At 41.4% G+C, this 22,733-nt stretch overlaps 1 protein-coding gene across 1 annotated transcript in view; it reads right to left on the bottom strand.

The window, feature by feature from the left end:
• ENOX2 (ecto-NOX disulfide-thiol exchanger 2) overlaps window positions 1-22,733 on the bottom strand; it is a 321,698-nt gene that overhangs the window by 13,834 nt on the left and 285,131 nt on the right. The window contains exons 10-11 of the mRNA XM_028128851.2: window positions 21,716-21,830; window positions 685-866 (exon numbers count right to left, since the gene is read on the bottom strand). Of these exons, the coding sequence (XP_027984652.1) occupies window positions 685-866; window positions 21,716-21,830 (297 nt within the window). The remainder of the gene's footprint in view (window positions 1-684; window positions 867-21,715; window positions 21,831-22,733) is intronic.

The following is a 22,733-nucleotide window of genomic DNA, read 5'->3' as shown; positions in this document are numbered from 1 at the left end:
CCATCAATATAGTCCAATATACCATATTTTCTGGCATATAAAATGACTTTTTAACCCAGGAAAATCTTATACACCCAGTCGTCTTATACACCGGAAAGTACGGTACTTATGCAATTACAGTGAGATGTACTTATTTAGTTACTTTTTATAATTGAAAAATGTGCAGGTAAACTCACTCACATAAATGACTGTGATAACAAAATAAAATAAAAGAAAATTTGTATTATATGCCTGAAGCACTGATACTAAAAAACCCATAACACCTCTGCTTCTATCCAAATCAAGGTTAGGATTCCTGCCATTCCTTCTAAAAGGCTATATTTTTCAGCTTTGTTTCAACTAGATACTTACCCACCAGCACTTTTTCATAACTAAGTATCTGTGGTTCTTCTTAAGGACCCTGAGGCCCTTCCCAGAACTCAAAGTAGATTATGTTCAGTGTACGTAGTTTTATTAATTTTCACTGAACTCTCATTCTTTAAAAATTGGTGATCCATTGCTATCACTGTATTAGCAGAATATATCACTTACCACAACACATAATCCCTTCCTCACCTATGCCAGAGAACAGAACATCAAGAATTATAAGAGATTTGCTCTTCTATTTGCTCGCAGGGGACCCTTTTACATGTGAGGAGCTGGTGCTGTTTATTCAAAAGGTTCAAAAAACCAGAATTCATTTACCTGTTGCATTCCTTGCAGGGCTTGTTGCAGGAGTTTCAACTGTTGTTCCTTGTTTGGGTCATCTTCTTTGTGGGCTTTGCCTTGTTCTTGCTTAAGTAGTTCTACTTCATTCCGATAAGCATCGAGCTGCCAACGGAGGCTGTCATTTTCTTCCTTCAGAGCTTCTGCCTGTGATACTAAGGCTAAACAATCAATTAAAAGTAGTGAAACCATATATCCAGATTACTTTGCGCCTCATCTTATTACCATGAAATTGACATGTATAAAAAGCCTCTCAATGAGAAACTTTGGGTCTGAGTTGGCCCAAGGGATGGACACAAGAGCACACAGGCCCATTTTTGCAAATGAACACAGGATTACAACACATGAAAGTTCTTATCATGCTTCATTTTCTTTACCCCAGTTATAACTAAGATATTTTCAGGTAACATCAGTTGCTTTTATTTGAATTGCACTAAATGATAGGAGTCTTGTAGTAAGAATATATTGAGCAAAATGTTTTGAACTAATGATTGTCCACACAATATTTCTGCTGATAGTTGTTTTGAAAAAAATGTAGCCTTGACTGGTCCTACAGAGGAAAGGTAAATATGAAACAAAGACATAAGACTTTGGTTTTTAGTATAGCTTAGATGTTGCCACTCCGTCCTAACAAGATGTAAAAAACTGAACAAACTGAAAACTCAACAGCTCTTCTTAGATTCATCAGGATAGTGAAGTAATAGGGCAAACTGCTACCCACAAAACTGGAGAGGGAGGTGAATACAGAGTATCTCAACTTACCAGACCAGAAACCCATGGACAAAAACCTCCACAGGAACCAGTGCCAAAGTAAGAAAATCTAAATTGGCAAATTGCTGGAGGCTCCACATGGACAAGTCTCAGACCTAAAATGTCAAGGGCAATTCAGTCATAGTGAGCTCCCTACACTTTTGTGAGCTTTATCTCCAGGAGCTCAACAAGATCCTCACAGTGAACAGCTGAGAAAAATCCCCTTGTACTTCCAGTCGGGTTTGGAGATAGAAACCATTTTGTACGATCAAACATTCTGTTCTGCTTAAAAAGGCCAGCCTTCAGAAGAAACTATTTTATCAGAGTCTAACCTGCTTGGGTTTTTCCAGAGCCTAAATCACCTGAGGAAGGAAAATATCCAACTCTAGCTCCCTCTGGTCATTCTGTCCTACCTAAGGGGGAAAAAGAACCCCAAAACACTTGTAAAGTTCACAGTCCAGAGACAGAGGCTCACTAAAGGACTGAGACGTAATCTTAGGACTGTGGAATGCTTCTCCTCCCTCACTACTGCTGCAATACTAAAGTCCTATTTACTAGTACATCATGTCCAGATTTTTTAAAAAAGTACAAGGCATGCTAAAAGGTAAAAAACAAAATTGTAAGAGACTAAACTGGGATCAGAATCAGAGTCAGATATAGCAGGAAAGTTGGAATTATCAGACCTTGAATTTAAAACAACTAATATTAGTATGCTAGGCTTTAATGGAAAAAAATAAATAACATGAAAAAACAGATGGCTAATGTAAGCAGAGTATTGGAAATTCTAAGGAAGACTCAAATAGAAATCTAGGAATAAAAAGACATCATAACAGAAATGAAAAATGCCTTCAAACAGGTTTATTAATAGACCTGTGGAAAAAAAATCTCTGAGCTTGAGAAGATGACAATAGGAACTGATTAAACTGAAAAGCAAAGAAGAAAAAAAAAACCCAATCAGAATATCCAAGAACTATGGGACAACTAACTACAAAAGATGTACCATACATGTAATGAGAATATCAAAAGGAAAAGAAATAAAGGAACAAAGCAATATTTGAAGCAATAATGACTGAAAATTTCCCCAAATTAATGTCAGACACCAAACCACAGAGATCAAATAGGATAAATGCCAAAAAAATTAGACCTGAACAGATACCTCATCAGAGATATATCAAAGTCAAGTTAAGTGTCATCATATGTCATATGTCATTAGAGAATTACAATTTAAAACAATGTGATATCACTACACACCTAATAGAATTGCCAAAATCCAAAACAAAGACAATGCCAAGTGCTGGTGAGGACGTGGAGCAAACAGGAACTCCATTGCTGGTGAGAATGCAAAATGGTGCAGCCGCTTTGGAAAACAGTTTGGCAGTTCTTTTTATTTTAATTTAAATCTTTATTGTTCATATTATTACAGATGTGCCTCTTCCCCCGCCCCCCAATAGCTCCCCTCCACCCAGTTCCCACCCCACCCCAGGCCCTCACCACCCTACTGTCCACGCCCATGGGTACTGCATACATGCATATAAGATCTTTGTCCCATCTCTTCTCCCATCCCCCCTTTCCCCAGAGAAATGTCAGTCTGCTCCATTTCCATGCCCATGATTCTATTACATTTACCAGTTTACTCTGTTTATCAGATTTTTCATTCATTTGATTTTTAGATTCACTTGTTGATAGATATGTACTTGTTGTCACTTTTGTTGTTCATAATTTTTATCTTTACCTTTTTCTTCTTCTTCCTCTTCTTAAAGAATACCCTTCAGCATTTCATATAATACTGGTTTGGTGGTGATGAACTCCTTTAGCTTTTTCTTATCTGTGAAGCTCTTTATCTGACCTTTAATTCTAAATGATAGCTTTGCTGGGTAGAGTAGTCTTGGTTGTAGGTTCTTGATATTTATCACTTTGAATATTTCTTGCCACTCCCTTCTGGCCTACATAGTTTCTGTTGAGAAATCAGCTGACAATTGTATGGGTACTCCCTTGTATGTAACTGTTTTTCTCATGCTGCTTTTAAGATTCTCTCTCTGTCTTTTGCCCTTGGCATTTTAATTATGACGTGTCTTGGTGTGGTCCTCTTTGGATTCCTCTCGTTTGGGGTTCTCTGTGCTTCCTGGGGTTGTAAGTCAATTTCTTTCACCAGGTAGGGGAAGTTTTCTGTCATTATTTCTTCAAATAGGTTTTCAATATCTTGCTCTCTCTCTTCTTTTGGCACCCCTATAATTTGGATGTTGGTACACTTGAAGTTGTCCCAGAGGCTCCTTACACTATTTTCATATTTTGGGATTCATTTTTCTTTTTGCTCTTCCAACTGGGTGTTTTGCTTCCAAGTATTTCAATTCTTTGACTTGATTCTTGGGATCCTCTAGTCTACTGTTGAATCTCTGTATATTATTCTTTATTTCAGTAAGTGTATGCTTAATTTCTGACTGGTCCTTTTCCATTTTTTTTGGGGGGGGGGCATTTTCACTAAGATCCTTGAAGGTCTTACCAAGTTCCTCAGAGGTTTCTAGAAGAGTCTTGAGTAACCTTATAACTGTGGTTTTGAACTCTATATCCAGTCATTTGCTTTCCTCCATTTCTTTCATTTGTGACCTGTTTCTTTGTCTCTGCATTTTGGCTGCTTCCCTGTGTTAAAGAGTGGCTTTGTGTGCTAGGTGTCCTATAGGGCCCAGTGGCTCAGCCTCCCCAATCACCTGAGGTGGACACTCTTGGTGCAGCCCTTTGTGGGCTGTGTGCACAGTCTTGTTGTAGTTAAGCCTTGATTGCTGTTGGTATCACTAGGAAGAATTGACCTCCAGGCAAATTGGCTGTGAGGACCAGCTGTGACTATAGTGGGAGAGCTGCTATGCAGAAGACACCCTTATGAGGCAGGACTTGCTTCAGTGGGGCTTTGGTGCTCACTGAGTCTGCCCCTTGAGTGTGTCGCTTATGGATGTGAAGAGTTGTAATCTGGTATGGTCTCACACTGACCACTGGGTACACTGGCTCTTGGATCTCCAAGGAGGTGCAAAGTCAGCCACTGCCTGGGGCCACCCAGCAGGAGCTACAGACAGATCTGCAGATTCCTCCTCCTTGTATGGAGTTTGGAAGTGCCCAGATGAGGCCCAGCTATGAAGAAAGGCAGGCTGCTGCAGTGCTGGCCTTTGCCTTCTTTTGATAGCTTTGGGTCTCCCTGACTGAGATGCAGTTTGACAGGTTTTAGGCTCAGAAAGGACTGGCCATTCATATGCAAAAGCCACTGCGCACAGCTTGGGTGGGGTTGTAAAATGGATGGGGCAGGGTCTCAGGGAATCTCCAGGGCAGAGCAAACAGCAATGGCTGCTAGTCAGCCCTGCACTGGGGAGGTCCCAGCACAGGAACAATGACTGCTGTGAGCACCTCTGTCTGGAAGAAAGCCGCCCCCGCATTCCTGCCCCTATGCCAGACAGTCCAATTTCTCCCCGTATGTGTCTGGGTCCCCCAAAGTCTCGCCCAGCACTAGAGCTCAGCGCAAGCAGGAGCTTGTATCTCCCTCCCGATTAAAAAAGCAGCATACCTGGGTGCCAGCCTGTGCTGCACCTCCGCACCTCCTACCAGTCTCAGTGTGCTTTCTTCTTTACTTCTAGTTGTACTTTCACTCAGCCAGCTTTCCCATGGTTCTGGATGATAGTTTTCTGTTTTTAGTTGTAATTTTGATATGGTTGTGGGAGGCAGCAAGTAGAGGTGTTTACCTATGCCACCATCTTGGTTGATCTCTCCTTGGTAGTTCTTAGAAAATTAAAAGTACTCTTATATATGATCCAGCAATAATTTTCCTTGGTATTTACTTAAGTGAACTAAAAACTTATGTCTCTACAAAAACCTGCACATGGATTTTATAGTAGCTTTATTCGTAATTGCCAAAACTTGGAAACAACCACAATATTCTTTAGTAGGTGAGTGGATAAACTAACTGTGGTATATCCAATGTACTATTACTCATGAAAAGACCTGGAGAATGCATAAATGCATATTATTTAGTATAAGAAACCAATGAAAATGGCTACACACTGTATGATTCCAACTATATGACATTCTGGAGAAGGCAAAACTATGCGTACAGAATTAAAAAAATCAGTGGTTTTGAGGAGTTAGAGGGGGAAGGGAAGGATAAACAGTCAGAGCACAGAGGATTTTAGGGCAGTGAAACTATTCGGTATGATACTACAATGGTGGATACATATATTTTGAGCATTTGTCCAAATACATACAAGGGAAAACTCCAAGAGTGAACTCTAATGCAAACTATGGACTTTGGGTGATAATGGTGTATACATTGATTGTAACAAATGTACTCCTGTGGTGCAGGATGTCAATAGTGGGGGCACCTGCATAGGGGGCAAAGGGTGCTTGGGAACTCTGTACTTCCTGTTTAATTTTGTTGTGAACCTAAAACTGCTCTAAAATTTAAAGTTTATTAATTTTAAAAAAAACCTAAGACACATGGGGAAACCTAGGTTAAGTTTAATTATTTATGGTTCTGGAACATTTTTCAAGGTCAAAAATCATAAGAGCTATTTCAAAAATATTTAATCAGATGATTTCTTTCATTCACCAAACATTTGTTGAGTACCTTTCATGTTCCAGGCTTATAACTATGGTAATAGATGCGATTCCACTAATCTCTATTGTTTACACTCCAAATTAATGGAAAAATTTATAGTTTATTCCTTTTATGATTCCTACACAGCATAGGCCCAGAAAAGAGACATTATCAAAATGGATCAAAATTACAAATTTATATATTCTCTATATATAAAACCCTATAATGCAAATAGACTGAACAGTGGAACAACCAAACAACTGGTTGCTATGATGTGTGCTGATCACCAGGGGGCGCATGTGGAACATGGCAGGCGTCAGCCGCAGCAGGATGGTGGAGCAGGTGAACAGGGGCACCAGACCAAGGCAGGGCACCAGTCGCTGTCATCAGGGTGAGCCTATGGTGGTTACTGAAAATTCTTTGCTGCCAGTGCCTGGCTCTGGTCCCAATTGCTTAGCGCTGTCAGCAGGTGCGAGTGGCAGCTGCTGGCCCCAATGGCCCCTGAGGGCTTCTCCACCTCCCCCTGCTCCTGAGGGGTGATCAGGGCTGGCAGCTGCCACTCGCACTGGCTGCTGGTGCTGGCGCCACTAGCACCCACTGCTGGTGCCAGCCCCAGTCGCTCCACACCGTCAGGGAGCAGCGGTGGCGGGAGTGGGGCTGCTGGCAGACAGAAGACAGGGGCCGTGGTGGGAGCGGCTGGGCGGGGACATGGAGGATGGGCCAAGATCCACCCCTGTGCCCACCACAGCCTCATGGCCCACAGTTCCTTTCAAGGTGCATGAATTCGAGCACTGGGTCCCTAGTTAGTTAAATGTATAAGAATGTTAAAAGGCAATTTGACAAAGGTGGGGATTTTGTCAGCTACCTATGGGAAGTGACTTTGGGTAGAAAAAAGTAAAAGAAAGTAATGAAAATCAAATCTTCAAGATTATTAGTTATAAATGGTGGAACAAGAGTTTTCTAAAGGGATTTCAAAGACTCATATTCTATACCATGAACGGAAAGAAGCTGTGCTTTACCAAGATTAAATATATAGAAGAAAGCCATATTCTGAGGGTAAAGCATTCATCATTCCTAAAAGGAAGCTGTCTCTTAGGGAGTTGCTAGGTTTAATTCAATGCCTTTAACTAGAGGGTCTTTCTAAAACAATCAGGTACTGATGTAGGATGATGTGATCAGATTGTCTGTCCAAAGCAAAGAATGCCCATGTAATAGGAAGGGCCTGGTGAGAAATATTTTCTGGTAGTGTTGAGACATGCTCTCAGTGTCCACATTTGTTTTCTGTGTGTTGCCACAAAATTATCCTGATATGCCTCTTTTAAAACTAATATTTTGTTTAAAAAATTGTAAGACATTTGGCATGACACATTCAATTTATGTTTGGTTTTAATTTCTGCTGTGATCACACAGATTTTGTGTCTTTGAGGATAAAGCTGTTATAAAGAGACTTGGACTCACAGCACTCCAAATAATAGCTATCCTTGTCATCTCTCCCAGCAGCTGGGATACTTGTCATCAGACAGCATGTTCCTAACAATCACAACACCAAAAGAAGATGGTAAAAGTGAAAATGACTGTACGTAGGAAACTATATGGAAAAAGGGACATTAACTGCCAAACAGGGAAAGAAATATTCGATTTCTTTGCTTGCTGGTTCAGTACTAAGGATAGTATCTTGAGCTGGAGTTTTGCTGAATAGCAGAGGTTAGTTACTCTGTAAATCAAGTGAATGCTACAGATGGAGTTACTTATTTTTGCTTTGGTTTGCATGTTTGTCCTCTGGCAAGCCACACGGTTCAATACAAAATAGCAATATTTCATCTTCCTCCTTTTGTTTCTTCTTGTACAGCAGGCCAGTAATTATGCTCAAGTCCCACAATTCATGTGGAGAAACATGGAAAGGAAAAGGGCAAAGATATGGAGAATGGTTTGAGGCATATTCTCCAGTTTAAATGTGAAAATATTTTCCCTCTGAGAAAATGAGGAGCAGATGCTTCCCTCCTGGGGAAAAGTGCATGTTGATGAGCAGAGATGGAGACCTGCCCACAGGAAGGAGCAGATAATAATCTCAGTTTGCACCTGTCACCAAGCAAAAGAAAGTATGATCTCCTATAATGCTACTAGGGGACCCCACTTACAAAATGTATTTCCCACTCTCTGAAATGAGGGCTTTTTTTTTTTCATTTTAATGAGGACACCAAGTATTCACTTTTATAGACTTAATATTAATTGGGCCCATTTCTGAAGTTGGAGTTCTTTGTATATTGCTTGAAAAGTTCAATATTACCTTTCAATAATATGTCTGAGTAGGTGAATCCATCAATTCTGATACTATAGAGCATAGTACACTGAATTAATCCATATCCTGCCATCATTACTTTTGGGATTATCATTTTTTACTATGTCTTATGTGGAAAAAACGTTCCACTTTATGGGGATTTCTCCTCAGTTCTGAAGGCTGTCAGTTCATCATGGAAATATGTAAGTATGAAGGCAGTTGCAAACTCCTTCTCTTAGAGGAGCCACTTATCGAGTAAAAATCCCAGACATGTTTTTCTATAACAAAAAAATCTAAAAGGAGTTTGTGCCATTAAAATATTAATGCCTGACTATGAAGATTACATTAATGGGAGGAAAGATGGCGACTAGCAGGAAGGTAGGGAGGGAGAGTGTGAGAGAGTGAGGGAGTGATAGAGGTGTGTGTGGACGTGTGTGTGTGTGTGTGTGTGTGTGAGTGAGTGAAATAGGGACAGTTAGACCCTGCAGTTCTTCCAGGGGGCTGCCAATCTGGTCAGTCTTAGACAGCAAAACCCCGCTGCCACCACAAACACTCCGGCGAGGACACCGGTGGCACAGAGACCACGCCATCTTGAAGAACAGAACTGCTTGAGACTAGAATCCTAGCTCGCCAACACCCAGTCTGATCTCAGAAACAAACCAGGACCCTACAGCCACTCTGGTAAAAGACCTGCGATCACTACTGCAGACTCAGGAACACCAAGACTCCAGGCACCACAGCCGCAGATTTCTGTGAGTCACAAAGTCAATCCCCCTCCATGCTGCCCCCGTGGCAGTGACATAGAAACTACCAGACCCCAGCCACACAATAGGGCTTTCTGCACACACAAAGCAGTGGAGACTCTGCCTGACTTTGAGCCTTGGTGTCGGACACGGGAAGTTTGTTTCCCGCAACTAGTCTCAGCGCCCAGGCAGGGAGACTGAGCTGAATCTGAGCCTAGCAGCTCATCCCTAGGGAGGTAGTTTTCTGTGATCAGATCCCGCGCCCACACAGGGCAGGGAGACAGTGTTAAACTTGAGCCCGGACTTGCAAACTCTGGGAATTTGTTTCCCGCGACTAGTCTCCATGCCCAGGCAGGGAGGCAGTCCTGAATTTGAGCATAGGCGCACGACCTTGGGGAGACTGTTTTCTGTGATCAGATCCTGCACCCACACAGGGAGACAGCACTGAATTTGAGCCTGGGGGTGCAAACCCGGGGAGTTTGTTTCCCATGACCAGACCCTGCACCTTAGCAGAGAGGATGCACTGAATTTGAACCTGGATGTGTGGATTTGGGGAGTTTGTTCCCCACAACCAGACCATGTGCCCACACAGGGAGGCAGCGCTGAATTTGAGCCTGGGTGCATGGACACGGGGAGTTTGTTTTCCACAGTGCACAACCGCATGACCAGACCCCACACCCACACCCACACTAAGTGGCAGTGCCACCTGACTTTGATTCAGGGCAAGCGCACACAGAAGGCTGTTTACTGCAGGGCAGAAGTGGACCTCCTGCCAACACAGTGCGACTGAGAAACCCAGTCTCACAAGCAGATCGGGGACCCTGAATCTCCACTCAAGAGGCAGCAATGAGCACCAGTGACTAGACTCTGTTCCTCATTGTGTGCACCTGGGATCCCTGATTCCCAGTACATTCACACTAAGAGCCAGTGACTCCAATTCTTGGCAAATGTGCACAAAGGAACCCTGATTCTTAGTGCAAGGAAGCACCAAGCAACAGAGACTCTGATACTCGATTCTCGGCATGGACACAGGGAGCCTATGACCCCTGACACACAATAGGGGACTTTGATTTTTGGCACACGCCAGTGGGTCCTCTGTTTCAATGTGGCACAGGCCACACTAAGTCCCTGATTCTAGGTGCACAGATGAGGCCACACTAAGCACCTGTGACTCTGACCCAGGGTAAGCGTGGCTCCCACCAACCCACAGCAACTGCACGTCTTGGTGTCAGAGCTCTTCAGTGACACTAGGGGGGGTGCAAAACTCCCACTGCACATGGCCCAGGCCCCGGCAACTTGACATTTGAACCTTCTGGTGATAGTCAGAATGGGGAGACAATGAAGCAATCCCCAGAGGAAAGAAAAGGAGGAATCACCAAGAAAAGAAATAAGTGAAACAGAAGCATGCAACATGACAGAAAAAGAATTAAGAGTAATGGTAATAAAGTTCATATACCAGATGGATGAAAAAATCAATAACCTATGCAAAAATCAGGAAGAAATGAAAAATGATATAGCAACAATCAAAAACACCATGGAAGGCTTCAACATTAGACTAGAAGAAGCAGAGGACCGAATTAGTGAGTTAGAAGATCAGGTACAGAAACAAGCCCAATCTGAACAGCAACTAGAGAAAAAAATTAAAAACCAGGAGGAGAGCCTAAGGGAGCTTTGGGACAATGAAAAACAAAATAACATACATATAATAGGGCTGCCAGAAGGACAAGAAGAGCAGCAAGGATTAGAAAATTTATTTGAAGAAATAATGACAGAAAACTTCCCTGATATGGGGAAGAAAAAAGTTACTCAAGTACAGAGAGTCCTAAGCAAGATGAATCCCAAAAGACCCACACCAAGACATGCCATAATTACAATGGCAAATTTTATTGACAAAGAGAGAATCTTAAAGGCTGCAAGAGGGAGACAGAAAGTTACCTACAAATGATCCCCCATCAGATTATCAAATGATTTCTCAACAGAAACACATCAAGCTAGAAGGGAATGGAATGAGATATACAAAGTGATGCAAAGCAAGGGACTGAATCCAAGAATACTCTGTCCAGCAAGGCTATCAATCAAAATTGAAGGGGAAATCAGGAGCTTCGCAGACAAAAAACGGCTAAGGGAGTTTATCACTACCAAGCCAGCAATGCAAGAAATGTTAAAGGGAATGCTGTAAAAAGAAGAAACAAAAAGGTAAGAAGGAACACAGCCTCAAAAAATAAAAATGGCTACAAACAAGTACCTTTCAATAATAACTTTAAATGTAAATGGACTAAATGCTCCAATCAACAGACATCAAGAGGCTGAATGGATAAAAAAACATGACCCATATATATGCTTTCTACAAGAGACACACCTCAGAACAAGGGACTCACACATACTGAAAGTGAAGGGATGGAAAAATATCTTTCAGGCAAATGGAAATGAAAAAAAAAGATGGGGTAGCAATACTTATATCTGACAAAATAGACCTCAAAGTGAAGGCCATAACAAGAGATTAGGAAGGCCACTTCATAATACTAAAGGGATCGATACAACAAGAGGATATAACCCTGGTAAACATATATGCACCCAATGCAGGAGCACCCAAATACATAAAAAATCTCTTGGAAGATATCAAGAGAGAGGTTGACAACAATACAATCATAGTAGGGGACGTTAATACACCACTGACATAACTGGATAAATCCTCTAGACAAAAAATCAGCAAAGAAACAAAAATCCTAAATGATTCACTAGATCAGATGGACCTAATTTACATCTTCAGAACATTTCACCCCAAAGCTGCGGAATATACATTCTTCTCAAGTGCACATGGGACATTTTCAAAAATAGACCACATACTGGGTCACAAGCAAAATCTCCACAAATTCAAGAAGATTGAAATCATACCAAGCATCGTTTCAGACCACAATGGCATAATATTAGAAATAAACTACAATAAAAACAATCCAAAACACTCAAACACTTGGAAGTTGAATTGCATATTATTAAATATTGACTAGGTTACCAATGAGATCAAAGAAGAAATTAAAAACATTCTGGAAACTAATGATAATAAACACACAACAATCCAAAACCTATGGGACACAATGAAAGCATTCCTGAAAGGGAAGTTTATAGCTCTATAGGCCTACCTCAAAAAACAAGATAAAATGGTAGTAAATCATCTAATGCTACAACTCAAAGAATTAGAAAGAGAGCAACAAGAAAAGCCCAGAGTGAGCAGAAGGAAGGAGATAATAAAGATTAGAGCAGAAATAAATGACATAGAGACAAAAAACAACAACAACAATACAAAAGATCAATGAAACCAAGAGCTGGTTCTTTGAAAGGATAAACAAGATTGATGAACCTATAGCCAGGCTCACCAAGAAGCAAAGAGAGAGGACTCAAATAAACAAAATCAGAAATGATAGAGGCGAAATAACAACAGACCCCACAGAAATACAAAGGATTGTTAAAAAATATTATGAACAACTCTATTCCAACAAACTAGACAACCTGGAGGAAATGGACATATTCCTAAAAAAATACAACCTTCCAAAACTCAATCAGGAAGATTCTAAAAATCTCAACAGGCCAATAATTATGGAAGAAATTGAAGCAGTCATCAAAAAGCTTCCAGCAAACAAAAGCCCAGGGCCAGATGGCTTCACAGGAGAGTTATACCAAAAATTCAAGGAAGAACTAAAACCTATCCTCCTCAAACTATTCCAAAAAATTCAAGAGGAAGGAACACTTCCAAACTCATTCTATGAAGCCAGCATCACCCTAATACCAAAACCAGATAAAGACAACACAATGAAAGAGAATTACAGGCCACTATCCCTCATGAACATAGATGCCAAAATCCTCAACAAAATTCTAGCAAATCAGATCCAGCAGTACATCAGAAAGATCATACACCATGACCAAGCAGGATTTATCCCAGGGATGCAAGGATGGTACAATATCTGCAAATCAATAAACGTGATACATCACATAAACAAATTGAGGGAGAAAAATCACATAGTCATATCAATAGATGCAGAAAAAGCATTTGACAAAATCCAACACCCTTTCTTGATAAAAACTCTCAGCAAGATGGGAATAGAAGGATCATACCTCAATATCATAAAAGCCATATATGACAAACCCACAGCCAGCATCACACTCAATGGACAAAAACTAAAGCCACTTCCCCTAAGAACAGGAACAAGACAGGGATGCCCTCTCTCACCACTCCTGTTCGACATAGTACTGGAAGTACTAGCCATTGCTATCAGACAAGAAGAAGAAATAAAAGGCATCCAAATTTGGAAAGAAGAAGTAAAACTGTCCTTATTTGCAGATAACATGATACAGTACATAGAAAACCCTAAAGACTCCATCAAAAAATTATTAGTCTTAATAAATGAATTTGGCAAGGAAGCAGGATACAAAATTAACACCAAGAAATCTATGGCATTTCTATACACCAATGGTGAACTTACAGAAAGAGAGACTAAAAAAGCAATCCCATTTACCATCGCACCAAAAACATTAAGATACCTAGGAATAAACTTAACTAAAGAGGTAAAAGAGCTATATGTAAAAAACTACAGGACACTGAAAAAAGAGACTGAGGAAGATATAAAGAGATGGAAGAACATACTGTGTTCATGGATTGGTAGAATCAACATCATCAAAATGTCCATACTACCCAAAGCAATCTATAGATTCAATGTAATCTCCATTAAAATACCAATGGCATATTTCACAGACCTAGAACGAACTCCGCAAAAATTCATCTGGAATAAAAAAAGACCCCGAATAGCTGCAGCAATCCTGAGAAAGAAGAACAAAGTAGGTGGGATCTCAATACCAGATTTCAAGCTGTATTACAAAGCCACTGTTCTCAAAACAGCCTGGTACTAGCACAATAACAGACATATAGATCAATGGAATAGAATAGAGAACCCAGAAAAGGACCCAAACCACTATGCCCAATTAATATACGACAAAGGAGGCATGAACATACAATGGAATCAAGACAGTCTCTTCAAGAAATGGTGTTGGGAAAATTGGTCAGATACATGCAAAAAAATGAAACTAGACCACGAACTTACACCATACACAAAAATACACTCAAAATGGATAAAGGACTTAAATATAAGATGGGAAACCATAAAAATACTAGCGGAATCCACAGGCAGCAAAATCTCAGACATATGCCGAAGGAACTTCTTCACTGATACTGCTCCTAGGGCAATGGAAACTAAAGAGAAAATAAACAAATGGGACTACATCAAAATAAAAAGCTTTTGCACAGCAAAAGAAACCATCAACAAAACAACAAGAAAGCCCACTGTATGGGAGAACATATTTGCAAGTGTTATCACTGATAAGGGTTTAATCTCCAACATCTACAGGGAATTCATACAACTCAACAAAAGGAAGATTAACAATCCAATCAAGAAATGGGCAATGGATCTAAATAGAAACTTTTCGAAAGACAGAAGGAAGGCCAAGAGACATATGAAAACATGCTCAAAGTCACTAATTATCTGAGAGATGCAAATCAAAACGACAATGCAGTACCATCTCACACCTGTCAGAATTGTTATCATCTACAAATCAACAAACGACAAGTGCTGGCGAGGATGTGGAGAAAAAGGAAGCCTCGTGCACTGCTGGTGGGAATGCAGATTGGTGCAGCCACTGTGGAGAACAGTATGGAGTTTCCTCAAAAAACTAAAAATGGAACTCCCATTTGACCCAGTGATCCCACTTCTAGGAATATATCCCAAGAAGCTAGAAACATCAATCAGAAAGGATATATGCACCCCTATGTTCATAACAGCACAATTTACCATAGCTATGATTTGGAAACAGCCTAAGTGCCCATCAGCAGATGAGTGGATTGAAAAACTGTGGTACATCTACACAATGGAATACTATGCTGCCCCCCAAAAGAAGGAATTCCTACTATTTGCAACAACATGGATGGAGCTGGAGAGCATTATGCTAAGTGAAATAAGCCAGGCAGAGAAAGATAAATATCACATGATCTCACTCATCTATGGGAAATAATGAACAATATAAACTAATGATCAAAAACGGATCCAGAGACAGGGAAGCTTCGATCAGACTGTCAAACCTCAGAGGGAAGGTAGGGGAGGGTAGCGGTAAGGGGGAGAGATCAACCAAAGGACTTGTATGCATGCATATAAGCCTAATCAGTGGACACAGACAACAGGGGGGCGAGGGCATCAGTGGAGGGAGGTTGGGAAGGTAATGGGGGGGATGAGGACAAATATGTAATACCTTAACCAATAAATAAATTAAAATGCAAAAAAAATTAATGCCTAAGTTTCTTTAATGGTAGAAAGAAAACAAAATAAAACAACATAATGGAAGTAAATTCAGGAAGTTGACTCTTACAAAGCCAGAATATAAGAGATACTAAAAAATTGCTACTAAATTAGAGAAGGAAAAATGGGTCACATTCCCTTAAAGGTTCATAAAAAATTTGAGTTGGAATGATGCACAAAGAGAAAATGACAAAAAGAACAAAGAATGTGAAGAAAGGAGAGGGAGATGATATGAGCATAATCCCTTGGGAGTGGCTACAGGCCAGCACAGGTAAAATCTCAAGTGAGTTTCCTGTCTCATGATGCTTTGCTTTCTTGACTCTGCAGGCCACTACTCCAATCAGGTTTCTATCATCATGGATCTACCTGGGACCTCATTGTTTCTACTCTGATATCTCTAAAGGCCCATCTCCAACACAGTATCTTCACCTATGAATTATTTCAATGCCCCTCATGACCCAAAGACACCGCTCTCTTCCTTACTGGAACCTCTAATCTCTAGGAGTGACCAACTTCATCCAGTCCATTAATTATTTTCTGCCTAAACAGATTCCACTGCAAATTCCTTAGTCAGCAAATTTCTTCATCCTCATGAAAACCGTTGGCACAGTTTACCATATCTATCTTAAATCATGGTCACTTGACTCAGGTTTCTCTGCTTCTTACCATGGGCTGCAGAAGACTCTCTCATAGGAAGTTGCAGAGCTGGGCATTCCTGGTCAATACAGATTCAAGGTGGTCCTTGCTCATGGGTCTTTCACTTCTTCCTTTTCTTTTACTTTACTGGGGGATAGCCCCCAAAGTTCTGTATTCAGCCCTTGGTTCTTCTTTCTCATTTGTCTTTCATACTCATTCACATTTGGCCAACATCTCTGTATTACCATTTTCTACTCCTACTTTCTTCAACCCTGATTTGTATACAAATCCTTTTTATTCATTTACTAACCATCAGCTCTGAAGCTGATCTCATCACATTCTGCAAATCAATTCCATCCATCAGTCCATTTATGTCAGTTCAACTATAATGGGTTGATATTGTGTCCCCCCTCCAAGATATGATGCAGTCCTCAGAATGTGACCTTATTTGGAAATAGAATCTTTACAGAGGTAATCAAGTTAAAGTGAGGTCATTAGGGTGGATTTCCAGACTTATATGACTGATGTCCTTATAGAAAGGGGAAATTTATACACAGAGACAGACATAGATACAGAAAGAATGCCATGGGAACATGAAGGCAGAGACTGGGGTGATGCATCTGCAACCCATGGAAGGCCAATGATTGCCAGCAAACCTCCAGAAGCTAGGAGAGAGGCATGGGGTAGATTCTCACAGCCCTCAAAAGGAACCAACTCTGCTGATATCTTGATCTCAGATTTCTAGCCTCCAGAACTAACTGAGAAAATAAATTCCTGTTGTTTCAACCAATCTATTTGTGATACTTTATTACAACAGTTTTAGTGAACTAATAAAACTACCAAGCTTCCAATCTCCAAGACTAGAAAAGCTAGGCTAATTCTGGGTTCTTTCATTTTCTTCATCATCTATATCCAATCTGGCACCAAAGACTTTCACTTATTTCCCCCAAATGACTCCTAGCATCTTTAATTCATATTTTCTATTGTTTCCTTTTCTTCTACCATTTTTAAAACAAGTTTCTGTTGCCTTCACTGTTGTCCCAACCTTCATCATGTCATATCTTAATTCCTATAAAAGTCTCTGGCTGGTCTCTCATAATCCAAAATTATCTTCTAAAATATATAATTCATGTTGCTTTTATCATACGAGTACCATTGTTGAGACATGCTTATAGTGCCATATTACCTACTATGCTAAATCTCAGCTTGACATTCATGGTCCCCCATAATCTGGACCCATCTTATCTACTCAATCTTTTATTCCTCTATATACATCATCCTTATTTCTCTCTTTAATCCATGCTCATTCTCCTTTCCCCTCTCTGCATGCTTTCTTACTTTTCTTCCTCTTATCGAAACCTATTCATCTTTCAAGGCCCTCATCAACTTTCACTGACTATGAATACTCTGACCCATGCTAATAATCTCTTACCTTTTACTACATTCTAATCAGTAACTTCCAGGTTAGCACCAAATGGTATTTCTTATATTTTATTTGGATTTACACATATTACATCTCTATTTCTATCAGTTTATAGGGTATAACGCTTGTTAATTAATTGATAAAACTCCTTAAGTGGGAATAATGGGAGGTTTGAGGACAGAAGGAAGGAGATTGGATACCAAAGGAAGAGAAAACTTGGTTAGAACAAAGAAGGAGAATTAGTCTAAGTCAATGATTGCCAGATGATGCTCTCTGGCATCTAAATTATTTAGGATGCCTGGTAAAATACAGATTACCAAACCCCATTACAGACCTAGTGAATCAGATTCTGCAGCCCAGAAACTGAAATTTTTAAAAGAAATCCAATGATTCTTATATGTGCCAAATCTGAGAACCACTAGTTTAAGTGAACAAGGCAGAAGATAGATATTGAAAGGAAACAGCTGTTCTTATGTTTACTGGGTCCATGTACTTTCCATCATGGCTAACAATAAAATGAAATAGTTTCATACTACGATGATTTTCTTTGATTTGATTCTCCCTCTTCAACCTATTGCTTTGAGCACAGTTATGGCAAGAGTATTTCCAGTAGTGCATCACAAATATGGACTGGCTAGTATAGAGTACTTGAAGAACAGAAATTCTGTGGCACTCCAAGGAAATGTGACTGAGACTGCTAGACTAGCTTTGGCTCTTAGTTTCTCTGGGAAGTAAAATTTAACCAGAAACAGGCTATAGACTCTTGGAATTCAACTTTGGTAGCATGGCGAGAGAGAAAAAAAATCAACTTGGGAGATCTAGTTGCTTAAGCTTTTAATTGGAACCAAGTGATAACTACAACATGTAATTGATTTAGATAAAAACTGAGGACCTGTTTACTAGCTCATAGTGAACAGGATTTCTGCAGTTGAATACTACAGAAGCAAGATAACAAAATTAGATATGTTATAGGGGAAGAAAAATGTGCAAAAGTCCTGGAATTAAAATGAATTGAAACCTTCTGGGAGAAAAGCTATTTGATAAGCCCCATTAAGTCTATTGTAGATAGCTTTATTTGACAAAGCATCCTGGCATGTGGAACAGGAAAGAAAATAGCTATAAGATGATCTGTCAGGGAGTTTCTTGTCTCTAAACGAATAAGATTCTGTGCAGTAGCCAATACAGCTTTTAACTCAAAAGAGATACAGAGTAAAATGCAATTATATAATCCTAGTAAGTGCATTCAGTCTGAATCTCCCATACACCACTCTCCTCCTCTAATGACTCCCCAAACTCAGCAATTTATCAAGTGGATGCTCAAACTTATGGTTGTACGCATTTAAGGGTAACACTGGATTAACACTGTATACAATATTGTAGGATTCTTAGGCAGAGACAATCCTACAAGTAAAAAATTAATCACCTCTAAAACATCCCAAGTACTTAAATAATTTGAATAGCTCAATTATCCTTAAATAAATTATTTTGTTTATCTTGGTTATAAGTTTATAGTATGTGTTTGCAGTAATTAGTATGTGTTAACTGTTCTGAAAATGCTAAGTATTCACTTAATACAAAGAATGTATTCAATGTATATGTAGGTTTATATGGTTAGGGATATAATATATGGCCTAAATATAGGAAATTCAGATGTAACAGCTAACGAATGCCTTTTAAAAAGCCTGTCTTGCCCCGGGCCTGGGTGAGGCCACACGCCCCTGGGTCCGGGTGAGGCCATGCGCCTCTGGGTCCGGGTGAAGCAGGATCCCGGGTCTGGGTGAGGCCGTGTGCCCCTGGATCCGGGTGAGGCTGGGCCCCGGGTCCGGGTGAGGCCACGCGCCCGTGGGTCCGGGTGAGGCCGTGTGCCCCTGGATCCGGGTGAGGCTGGGTCCCGGGCCCGGGTGAGGCCACACGCCCCTGGGTCCGGGTGAGGCCACGCTCCTCTGGGTCCAGGTGAAGCCGGATCCTGGGTCCGGGAGAGGCCGTGTGCCCCTGGATCCAGGTGAGGCTGGGTCCTGGGCCCGGGTGAGGCCGTGCACCCCTGGGTCTGGGAGAGACCACGCGCCCCTGGGTCCGGGTGAGGCCACGCGACCCTGGGTCCGGGTGAAGCTAGATCCCGGGTCTGGGTGAGGCTGTGTGCCCCTGGATCCGGGTGAGGCTGGGTACCTGGTCCGGGTGAGGCCACGCACCCCTGGGTCTGGGAGAGGCCATGTGCCCCTGGGTCTGGGTGAGGCCTTGCGCCCCTGGGTACGGGTGAAGCTGGATCCTGGGTCCGGGTGAGGCTGTGTGCCCCTGGATCCGGGTGAGGCTGGGTCCCGGGTCTGGGTGAGGCCACGCGCCCCCTGGGTCTGGGTGAGGCCACGTGCCCCTGAGTCCGGGTGAAGCCGTGCCCCTGGGTCCGGCCGAGACCAAACCAGAGGGAGTCGGACCTCCGTTACCACCATTTGTCCACCATCCAGAGCTAAGGGGTCAGTGCTGACATGTACACATAAGGAACTGGTGGACATTGAAATTGGGTCTCAAAAGAACTGTTGGTCCAGAAAGAAACTCACTACAGACTGATTCATTTGCCTGTCAGCATAATTATTATTGCTCGTCTCACATTCACTTCTTATAAGTATATCTCTAGTGACACATGATCTCGCTCATCTAGGGGAAATGATGAACAACATAGACTGATGAACAAGAACAGAACCAGAAACAAGGAGGAATCGATCAGACTATCGGGCCTCAGAGGGAGGATAGGGGAGGGTGGGGGGAGGGGGGAGAGATCAACCAAAGGACTTGTGTGCATGCATATGAGCCTATCCAATGGTTAAGTTCAACAGGGGGTTGGGGCATCCGTGGGGATGGGTGTGGAATGGGAATGGGGGGATGAGGACAAATATGTGACACCTTAATCAATAAAGAAATTTAAAAAAAAAGCCTGTCTTGGTGGTTTTCTCTCCTTAAGATTTTCTGCTCATGGAGTGAAGATTCTAGGATGACTCAAGTGGCTATAGAACTGCTGACTTCAATATGCAAGTACTGAACAAAGAAATTCTGATTTTCATGATAACCAATCTGGGGTCTCTCTCTCTCTCTCTCTCTCTCTCTCTCTCTCTCACACACACACACACACACACACACACACACACACACACACACAGTAGGGGCAGTATACTACCATATCTCTAATGTCTAGTACAGTTCTTGGCATATAATCATTATTAAATGAATAAATGAATTCTTATAACCACCATAAAATCCCTGTTTGTAATGTACTTCTTACAAGAGTGGAAGCTGAGGCTCAGTGAGAAAGAAGTCCTTTCTATGTCAAGAAGAACAGAATTGGCACTGGAAATCAGGTGTTCTAACTTTAGGTCTGGTGCTTTGTCCACTGTACATTTTTTACTCCTAAGATGACCTTTCGGCTGATATTTTAATCTCTCCTATGGTACCCCCTCAAAGATAGTTTGATATGAAATTGAAGAGTAGGGTGTTATATTGTTAAACAGGTCTGCCTTAAGAGTTCCACCGGGGACCCACACCATGGCTTCTGTCTGACAGTAAGGTCCTGACTATACTAGGCAAGAGCAAAAGTCTTTACCCAGACCAGTCTTTGTAGACTCCTGTTTGGTTCCCAATAAACCTCCAAGTAACCACAAGGGAAGGAATCAGATAGGTAGACTCATATATTGCAGATATTTCCCTTTAGTTTGTAAATTTTCTTTGATTTCTCTCTTTGGAGACCTTCATCCCAAATTATATAACCAAATCCTATATTTTCTGGAATTTCTTTTGCTATATGTATGTGGTTTGTTTTTTTTTACATTTGAATCTCAAATTTATTGTTATCGATTTTGGTGTAAGGTATATGTGATGTAGTAATCTAATGATTTTTCCTAAAAGTTTGGCTATTTAAACATCTATGCATAAGCTCTCTTATGGTTTCTACTTTATAACATATTATTAATAAATCCAAACCAAATATAGAACAATGCTGGCTAAATGTCCAGTGTTCCTAGGAAAAGAAAGTACAGTTTTAATTAGGTACTATGACGGAAGATTGGGGGGGGGGGGGATAACTGGAGACAATCCTGTACAGAAAATCCTGTAGCCACAGGGTTGATATTCAGCCAGTTTGTACTTATATGTCCTCACCAATTGTTTTTAGCTAGTTCCAATCTGATGGCTTTGTGCCCATCACTTACTGGGTATTAATGCTTTTAAAATACCATCCCTGCGAGTAGATGTTATTTAAATAAAACAAAGCAGAATTATCTTTACCTGATTCCTCAGTTTCTTTTGTTTCTGTTTTTTCTTCTATTTCATCATCAGACATCTCCATTTCTTCTTCTCTCCTGATTCCCATTAATTCATCATTATGTATGTTACGGATTTCCTAAAGTTAAAAGGTATGTTTTTTAGGTGGGAAAATCTTAAAACTGTTGATAAAATGACCAGAGTTAAGGATAAGATAAAGCAGGTTTGTTGACATTTAACAAAACTTCAGAGTACTCTTAAGGCAAAAGCAAAGGGTCATGTTGAGGGTAAAATAATCTCAATAGAACACAGCAGACTTTGTACACTCTGTCTTGCATTAGGCTTTCTTTCCATACCCAGATCTCTGTCAGTTGATGATTTTTATATCCCTCTCATGTCAGAAAGTACTTGTTTTCAAGTTTTTGGGTAGAGTATTCAACAGAACTCTTACTCAAACTTTTGCAGGTTTAGAAGTTACAGCAAAAATGAGTAGTCAGGAATGAGCTTCTACTAGATCAACCCTTCCATCTTACCTAATAATAGATAAATATGTAAATTGACCATACCTTCGCTATGCCCACAGCCAATCAGAGTGAGTGAGTATGCAAATTAACCCACCAAAGATGGCGGTTAATTTGCATTCGAAGGCAGGGCAGGCAGCACCATGGCCTGCTTCCGGGGGTACGGGTCCATTGGGGGCAGAGGAGGCCCTGCGGGCAGCACCAGACACTGCCCACAAGGTACCAGTCCATCGGCAGGGGAGGCAGTGGGGTGGGCAGCGCCACACAGCACAGGAAGGGTCCGGGTTCATTGCAGGCCCCTGGAGGGGCAGTGGCCCACCTAGCCGCTCCCGGGGGTCCCTGAAAGCATCGTCGCCCCGGGGAGGGGGTTCCCTGGGAGCATCGCTGCCCAGGGAGGCGAGGCCAGACCCACCTAGCCGCTCCCATGGGGCTTTGGGAACATCGCCGCCCCGGGGAGGCGAGGCCGGACTGCCTAGCCGCTCCCGGGGGTCCCTGGGAGCATCGCAGCCCAGGGGAGGCAA

This window comes from Eptesicus fuscus, chromosome 1, assembly GCF_027574615.1.
Source record: "Eptesicus fuscus isolate TK198812 chromosome 1, DD_ASM_mEF_20220401, whole genome shotgun sequence".
NCBI lineage: Eukaryota > Metazoa > Chordata > Mammalia > Chiroptera > Vespertilionidae > Eptesicus > Eptesicus fuscus.
The sequence above is the reverse complement of the archived record's forward strand: the minus strand, read 5'-3'. Positions and strand labels throughout refer to the sequence as shown.